Source organism: Condylura cristata, unplaced genomic scaffold (assembly GCF_000260355.1).
Source record: "Condylura cristata isolate star-nosed mole 26May11 unplaced genomic scaffold, ConCri1.0 scaffold00018, whole genome shotgun sequence".
Lineage (NCBI taxonomy): Eukaryota > Metazoa > Chordata > Mammalia > Eulipotyphla > Talpidae > Condylura > Condylura cristata.
The window spans coordinates 16873398-16883110 of NW_004567119.1; the positions used below are offsets into that span (position 1 = coordinate 16873398).

At 31.3% G+C, this 9713-nt stretch overlaps 1 protein-coding gene across 1 annotated transcript in view; it reads right to left on the reverse strand.

Annotated features, from left to right (window-relative positions):
- FSTL5 (follistatin-like 5) overlaps positions 1 to 8919 on the reverse strand; it is a 294559-nt gene extending 285640 nt beyond the window's left edge. Inside the window, exons 1-2 of the mRNA XM_004685214.2 lie at positions 8904 to 8919; positions 8560 to 8808 (exon numbers count right to left, since the gene is read on the reverse strand). Of these exons, the coding sequence (XP_004685271.1) occupies positions 8560 to 8808; positions 8904 to 8919 (265 nt within the window). The remainder of the gene's footprint in view (positions 1 to 8559; positions 8809 to 8903) is intronic.
- Between the last annotated feature and the right edge of the window lie 794 nt (positions 8920 to 9713).

The window sequence follows — 9713 nt, forward strand, 5'->3', positions numbered from 1 at the left end:
AAAAAAAAAGTAAATATCATTTCTTGAAGATGCTTACAATTTAATTCAGTGTTTTAGAAATATAAAAAAATTAGAAACTTTATTTTCTAATTGGAAACTTTCTCAAAATTCAGTCCTTTATTGATTAATGCTAAGTGCAAATAACTTAAAAATTCCATTCCCTATTCTTGAAGATTTATTTTTATTATGTCCCTCTATTGAAACTTGATTGTAAATAAGTTATCCAAAGTAAAATTGCTGACATTTATTTTATATAAAATTCCATTTTTTAAGGAAAAAGAGCATGTGGTATTCAGTAAAAATAACTAGGGTCATATAAAATGCTTATATATTATTCTTAGTAAAACAAAACCCACAAAGGAACCACAAAATACACAAATATTTTTACTCAATGAAGGGAAAAAATGGAAAAATAATGATGCTTTGACTAACAATACTATTAACAATGGTATTAGTATTCATTATATTTCATTTTATGTGAAAGTCACTGGCTTCTCAGCCATTCAAGTATTGAGGTACATTAGTATTACAGGAATGTCACTCTTTAAAAACTTCACAGTTCTATTTTTACATCTGAGAAAGTAAATATCACTAATTTTACTGGACATGTGGAAGCTAAGGAAAAGACATTTGTGAGAATACCAAGAAAACTACATGAGACTAGAAGTTAAATCCTATGACAGTTCACTGATACCATTAATACTAACCGTCATTGCCTTCATTGCTCAGTAGTATGTGGTTAGCTAAGAGAAGCTGCATCAGCAAGGGAGAGGAAAGTGGCTGTACAGAGCAGTGAAGAAAAACAGATTCAAATTAAGTGGTGTGGTGAAAAGATGATACATTTTTGAAACAGTTAAAGGTTGTGGGTCAAACGGATTCAATCACACTAATTTGATAGGAGGCAAAGATAGAATAGTGACTGATTTCTATGCACTTGACAGTTTGGTACTCCCACGCTTTTCTTAAGAAAGTATCAGGAAATCATGCTGACGTTTGTCCTTTTCTGTACAGTTATCAATTATTTCTGCCAGTGTCACTGCTTTCAAAGTTCAAAGAGCAAGCAATGGGCTGTGTTTGGGCCAGCTATGTAAAGGAATGGGGATTGAAATAGGATGCAACTAAGCTTTATCTCTGAGCAACATAGCTTCTCCAAATTTTATAAATGTTTTGGACAACGGAAGCAAAATCAAGAAACCTTCTGCTCCCTACTGCTTGTAAGATAATGTCTGAATATCTAGATAAGATTTTCTATTGATTAAATTATGTGTTTGTATAGTATTCTGGTTTGAAATAATGAGAATTACAGGAAAAGGACATGCCATAATCTTTCTTTATATTTTTAAAGATTTTTTAACTGAAACTCACTGTGATGCCTGTTGCTTTTGTAAATCTAGCTGATACAGTGGCAAATTTATACAGGACTTGCTGTGCCTGTTTACCATGGAATTAATGAACAAAGCTGTTGCTCTGTCATACACTGGCTGTGTCTGAGCTATGGAAATAATGCTGTGTGTCATGTAAATGTCTCCACTTGTTGAACTATTTAAAGACCTAACCATGTTCTGCATTATCGAAACATATTTTTCAGTGGGACTTGAAAGTAATTTGGACATAAATTCAATTCAACTTCCAAAGCCCACCCTTATGTTTTGTAGACTGCTACCACAGCTAAAGGTCATAGTTATATTTCTGAATATTGGAAATCACACGCCATACCAACCTATGTGTTATTTTCTATTTTGCAAAAAGTGATATTCAGTATATTAGTATTTATCAAAAATGAATTAAACATCACTAGGCTTTACCTTCTTATATAACTTACAAAGCCATTTGCTTGGAAAATAAGTAAAGGTAGGAATACACAAAATAAATTGTGGGTTTTGATTAAGATAAAAGTTCCACTTCAGAGCAAGAAGTCTAATGCTAATATCCCATGTCTGTAAGTACAAAATAGCATATCCAATCACAAGATAATGTGTAACTGAGTAGTTTCAAAAGCCTTTTTTTCATATTATGCTCATTAAGCCGAAAGTTTCCATATACTGTACCTCCACTATAGAATGTCCTTTGGGCTTTTATGTGCACACATTAATACATTAGCTTCGGGGAACCGTGACTGATCATTACACATTTACTGATACTCTCCTTTCTCTGAAAGTCAAGTGAATATCCAATATCCCAACATTGCTAGAGTGAATTTTATAAAGCTATGATGTACATTCTTCTAATGGAATAGCACCTTTCTTATTAAAACACATAGTACTTTTCAAAGTTGCAGGAGCCGATATTCATGATGAAAATAAATTAGTTCTCCACATATATTCCTGTTGAGTCCTAAGTTTCCTGTTGCTGATTTTTTAAAATTTTATCATTGCATGTTTTTCTCAGGGATGTCTTCTCTCCTTGTTTAATTTGGGCACCATACTCTATAGTAGTAAAGTGCCAAGGGAAAAAGCTGATGTCCATAAATCACGATCAGATAGCATGTGGTACATACAGCCGATGGGGGAAATATTTCTTTTAAACAAAATATATATGTTTGTTTGTATTTCAATGTTCCTAAATATTAGAAATAGACGCAATTTCACCTAACAGCATAAGATTTTCCAGCAATAGGGAAAAATATCTTTGGTTGTTGATCAAAAGTAATTGATTATTCATCTTTATGCAGATGGCAAAAGCAATTATTTTGTCATTTTGCCAAATGATATAAAGGTGCCAATGAATGATCTTCAGTGAAAGGTTTAAAAAATTAATATCTTGTGGATAGTTTATATGAATTATTATCTGAAACACTTTGACAAGCATTTAACATTTTGGTCATTTATGAAATTAATCAATACTGTTTTGTTCTTCTTAATTATAGTAATGCCTAATTAGATTCATCATATGTTCATGCATCATTCTCATTTTTTAATAGCACTTGCTTCCTTTCTTAGGAAAAATATTTTAAAATGTGAATTAAAAACTAGGAACTCTGGAAATGTGCACAATACCTAAGCCAATCTATACTCCAAAATGATTAGGAGCCAAGTTATTTAAAGCATAAAAAATAAATGAAATGTATGTAAATGTAGAAATATTAGATCAGTATTTTAAAGTTATATGTGATAATTGTGACTAGTGACAGTGTATTTCTCTCCTCTTTACTTCCTACCCCATGATATTTGAAGTACAGAAGAGTTTTATCCTCAGCAATGTATGCTTCCTAATGATCACTTTTTCTTATTTTACCTCAACTACAAAGTTCCTTGATGTATCTGTTTATCAATATAATTTAACCCCTAAGTATGTCTCCTGTACCAATTCTTGCTTGAATTCTTGACTCATATCAACTTTGTAAACTGCATTTTCCCTACTTGTTAAAAACAAACAAAAAAAAATTAAAAAAAACAAAGGAAGGAAAAACTAATTGGAAAAAGAAAAAAACCCCCAATTTTTTTTCTGCCACTATTGAATACTGCATTCATAACCATTATGTTTATATATCCATAAAAAGGTGAAATAAAAATTAAACTAAAATATAAAACCTACAATTTGAAACTGAATAAATGGTATAACATGAAAATACACAAGATAGAATTACCCATGTATTTGAAGGTTAAAATTCCTGTATATCACAAATGGGAAAATTAGATGAAAAATAAACAGATGAAACCCACTTAGTCTCTACAGCTTAGGGGAAGAGAGAAATAAACAAAGAGTAAATAACATTCCAATGATTTAATAGATATTGTCTGTATAGCAGAAGGCAAACAAAATCAGTCTAAAATAAATCAGATTTTCACATGTCAATGAACAGAGATGAATAAATCTGAACCGCTGAATCCTATATAATGTTGTAAACTCTTGGTGCCTCAATAAAAAACAAACAAAAAAATCAATATCTAAATTTCTGGTAGTTATTTTCTTTAAAAAATAGTTAACCTACAACCTGAAAACTTACCATATAATAATTTGGCAAATACACTGTATGTAATAATTTGACTAGAGTTTTTGCATACAAAATTATAGTGATATGAATATAAATGTTAAAAAAACATGCTTTTACCAAATCAAATTAAAAAATAATTGGAATTGAATATGCACTTATTTAATCCTGTATACCAGTCACCAGTAGTTCCTGTGTTCATCTATTGAGCAAGTATTGTGTTATATAAACTATTAAGTCTTCATAAATATCACAGTGATCAAGATTGTTTTTAAATACTTTCAAATGTTTACATAAGTGAAAATTACAATTAAAAATATATTTTTTAATTGTGGACAAGTAAATACTATGGTACTATAGACTTACACAGATCTATTTGGAGCACACCTGCACTAGAAAGAAGCCAAGTCTCGGGGCTAGTAGCATGAAGTTACTGTGCAAATGTTGCAGAACATTTTTAACACTTAGGATTTTCTTCTTTCTCCATAGTACACTGCTGTGTTAATATGATGAATTAAAGATATACAATATTTGTGGAAGATTTTGAAGTAAATAACACTGATTCTTTCACACACAAATTTTCTGGTAATATTTTTAATGCATTGATTAAATAGCTTTCAATATTTAAAAACACACTTTACATCATTCATCATATTACATGTATAGTACATCAAATCCACTCTGTCTACAAAAGAAAACATATATAGTATGTAATTTTTATAAAATTCTTTACAGAATTAAAAAAACTGGAGAGAATCTATTTTTGGTATGATTTTCGTAACAGTGAATGTATGAATGTATATGTTGTATTGTTTTCTAATGCATAGGCATAACATTATTGAATTATATAAAAATATATGCATCTAATGCATTGGTTTCCATACTTTATACTGATTAGAAACAAAAATAGAAAGAAAACTATGACAATATTAACTTTGGTTAAATATGAAATATGTTTTTAAATTTTAAAATATCAGTTGATTTCAAATCACCAGATTCTGAAAATTTTAATATTTTATCTATGAAAACTTATGGCATTAATCAAAATGGGTTTGACATCATATTCTGAATATACTTAGGTGAATAAACTTAAACTTCTGAGTGTCTATATTATGATCCAATGAAGAGGTAATGAAATTTTACAGTTTACAAGTTAATAATTTCACCACCAGTGTGCAGTTACACTTGGATAATACTGACTAAAAGACAAATATGTAAAAAATAGACACTGGGGTATTTCCAAAGTTAGTATATGTAAAGATACTGTTTTTTTTTTATGAAATGGAACTAAAATGTATTAAACATAAAATAATAACTTTCAAATGTGACCTTTCAAGGAAAAAAAGGCAATCTAAAGTACATGTACATTATCACATGGCATTTACTAATATAATTTAAAGTATCATTGGTAGCTTAAGTTTTACAAATCTCATTTTTAAAAAGCCATGTAAAAAAGAACCAATTAAAAAAAAAAAGGAATATGAATATCTCTCCAGATCATATCCCCCAAATAGAAAACCATGATCTCAATCATGGTTTTCAATCAAATTGCACACACATGGCTATAAAAAACATATTTCCCAAGTTGTTATAGTTTGTGAAGCACATTTAAGTGCACAGAACATTTGTCTTTATGGTGATTTTATCTCAGCACAGTAAATGGCAAAGGGATCTGTTCAATTGACTTTCTCATAAAAGGTTTAATTTCCTATTCACTTTCACATAGGTTATATCTCGAGTTCCTTGCTTCCGTTTACATCTGCACTCTGAGTAAGTATATGACGCACTGCATTCCACTGTTATATATGACACACAGGCCTGGTGTCAGGCTGAGAAGAATCTATACTTTGTTAGAAGTGATGCCATGAGTTAGAAAGCACTTTGGGGGAAAGGTGTGGTGGGAAACAACTTAAAGGAACAATTGTAATTGACAACCACAATTAATTTTAGTCATCATAACAATGTTAGGTATTCAGCTAAATACTATCTTCTTTTATATCCAAAATGCCACCAATTTCCATCCAATAAGATAGTAGACATGACTGCTTTATTCTATACTGTTCATTTTATTTCTGCTGAAATAGTTGGATATGTGTCATATGCATGTTAGGTAAAACACCAAAACAAACAAGTAAACATAGGACTCACAATTCTGAAATCCAGAATGTGGTCTAATATTTGGTAACCAACAAGATAATTTAAATGAAATCATAAAACTATAATAAGAAGAAAGTATTTGGAAACAACTTTAGGTCTAATAAATATACTAAGAATGAAAAACAAAACTTTTTCAAACCACTCTTTCATGGAGTATTCATAAGGAAGACAAAATTATTGGTTTTAACTAATTCACCTATCTTCATACTGATTTACATGCTAAGTTACATTATGCCAAAGCATCCAGTGAAAAAGCAGAACATTAAATGTGCCAGAATTTTTTCCTATCTGGCATATAATATACATGTTTTCATATTGTTGGATGTCGACTGGGCAAAATCTCAGCTTTGGAATATGATTATAAATTGGTGAAAACGTGGATAAAAAGTGAGAAATCGTCCACTCCTAGTGGGACTGTTTTTTGATAAGGTGTCATTTGAAAATGGTCTGAAGATACCATTAAAAAAAAAAAAAAAGAAAGAAAGAAATATCATGTGATTCGGCAATACAACTGCTAGATATTTACCCACAGAAGATGTAAATGGAAATTGAAAATATTTTGCTTTCCTATATTCATAACCACATCATCCACAACAGACAAGTCATGGAACCAACCTAAGTACCTAGTGACAGATGACTGAGATTTTACGGAATCTATAATCAAGAGAATATAACTCATTTATTTTAATAAAGATAAAGTAGTTCTTTTGGAATATAAAATGGATGGATCTTGAGGCAGTTAAGCTAAGTGAAATAAGTCATTAATTGAAATGTATAGGGTGATTTTACTTATTTGTAGGCTATAAATAAGCAGGTTACATGCATTGGGAAAGAATAACAAAAATAATTCTTAGACTCTGTGAAATAATTATTACACTCTGGTATACTCTGTTTACCAGAGAGAACGGGGAAGAGGAAAGAAGGAATATGACATTTTTGGTGGAAGGTGAGTATAGTGGGTAGACATAAGGAGTTTGAATGCATATATGTATTCACACCTGATTGATACATATATGTAAATGAATGACACATTAAATATATAGATATAGATATAGGTTGGCTTACTAGTACAGTATCTATATACTTTCATGATATCATAAATCTCTAGAATAGTAAAAACTCCACTCTAACAGTTCAGATCAAATGACAGGAAAACATAAGCTTTACTAAGCTTTAAGTGCAATGCTAATAGCATCATTACTTGTAAAGTACATTTGATAGAAGAGGGGAATAAACTAAACTTGAAACAAAACAGCTGGCATTCCTTGTGAAAGAAGACTCCAATATAAAATTGTACATTTTCGGGTGCACATAGTTCACTATGACAAGGAAACAACTTCATAATTTTAACCCAGTTTTATCAAAGGACTTTTAGTAGCCACAATGTCTACAGAACATTGCAATGGAAGTCATTTAAAAAGTTGTGTGTATCAATTTTTATTACAAAGGAAATATTTTATTCTACATAGCTTGAAAGCTTAGCCTAAGGTATTTATATTATAGATGAATAAGTAAAAATTAACAGCATTATATTTTGATCATAACTTTAAACCAAGAATTTATATCAAACATGTTTTCAAAGTACCTACATATTTCAGGACCATTCTAAGCAAGAAGAACATGGAACCTATTGGAGATGAGAAAATCAGATTCATCACTGCCCTATCTGAATGATGGGAGTTCTCCATATTTGACACTTAAGAATTTTAGTCTGGCTTATATTTATCAATGAGAAAAGATTCCCACCATTATAAATAGAAACACAACACATATATTTATAAGCAAAATATACTGATATTTTTTTCATATAGCACTTTAAAATAACTATCAATTTACCAGTGGGACAGTCCATTTCCATAAATAGTAATTTCAAGCACTATAAAAATGAATACCAATATTTTTCAATTTTAACTTGTGATCATCTCAGGTTTACCCACTGAGTTTAGTATGAACACTTGTAGACATTTCTGTGGACATTCATTCATACTTGAATGATGCAGTACAAATTAAAACCATTGTTCTTATTCAAGAAGAAATGAGATTTTATCATAGCATGGTTTGGCATTCACAATCCCCTTAGTCCCACTCAAGGTCTTTTCTATGAATGGATTTCGCCTATTGACTGAACTGGACACCCTGTGTCCCTAAGATAATGCTAGATTGGAAAGCCATATGGTACAACACTGTGAGCTATATTAAAATTTTAGTCATATATTGCCGACTTTTGTCTCATAAATGAATTCCAGGAACCTATCCATGTAAATTTGTATACCATTGCTGTTTACTGGTGTGATGAAATCCACCTTTTCCCCATTTCCCTTTTTAGGTACTTTGCTCATTAACAAACAAACAAACAAAACAACAACAACAACAACAACAAAAACATCTTAGAGTTAAACCCAAATGCACTTATTAGGGAAAAAAAAAAAAAAGACAAGGAGGGTGATACTTCAGTTTCACCCCATCCTTACCTTTAAAGAAGCAGTCTTCATTATGGACAATGGTAATCTTTTGTTTCTTCAGACAAGCAGCTCTGTGCACTTCACAGTGGTTTTCATAGAATTCTCCATCAGATCCACACACAGGTTTGTAGTGTGGTTTGCAGTGGTCCATGCAGACACATTCTGCTTGACCAGTCCCTCTGCTGATAACACAATGCCTTCCCAATCCACAGTATTTATTTTCACAAGATCCAAAAGGGCCATCCTGTATCAGGAACCCTAAAAATAAATAACATGAAATCATTAGACTTCATGTGCTCAACTAACATATATATGCATGTCAAAGGTTCACATAAAAAGACAAACAGATATACAGCATAATCTGTGCATAGTTGTTCTGAGCAGAGAAGGTCTAATATCAAACCTGCAAATGAATGCTTTCAAAAATGTTTATTTGGGGCCCTCCCTGGTGGTGCAGCGGGTTAAAGCACAGCACTAAGAAGCTTAAGCCACTTCCGCATGAATTCGATCCCCGCCTGCCCCGGAGGTGACCACATGGTGAGGCAGACCTCTCCTGACCCACCCGCTGCTCCCCTCAGCAGTGTACTTTGTCGATCTGCCTGTTCTGCTCCCCACTCTATCTCTGGTGAAGCCTCTCACCCTCCGCATCTCTGGCCTGTACCCCAGTTCTATATGAGTAAATAAATAAATCTTTAAAAAAAAATGTTTATTTTTTGTTATTTTTTAAATCTTAATTATAAGCAAATAATTCTATAAATCAAAGATTCTTATGTGTGATCTTAGAATCACAGTACCAGTATCACCTGGGAACTTTGAAATATAAATGTTGAGCTCTACTTTAGATGTACTGAAGCAGAAACCAAATAGATTGGAGATAGAATGTAGGTTCTGCCAACTTCTGTAGGCTGTTCCAATACATGCCAATCTTCAAGAACTGATGCACTAGATTTTCCAAACTTTACTAAAATATACCAATGTATTATATATGTATTATATATTTATAATAGCAAGACATGTTACATAAATTGTACTGGTTTTTTTCCAATGTATTACATAGCTTTGGAGGGGGTTTCTTTGCATTCTCAAAACTGGAATAGAGTATCAAAGTATACAATATTTTAAAATTGTTTTCAGATTTGCTTCAGTTTAAAATGCTTATGAAA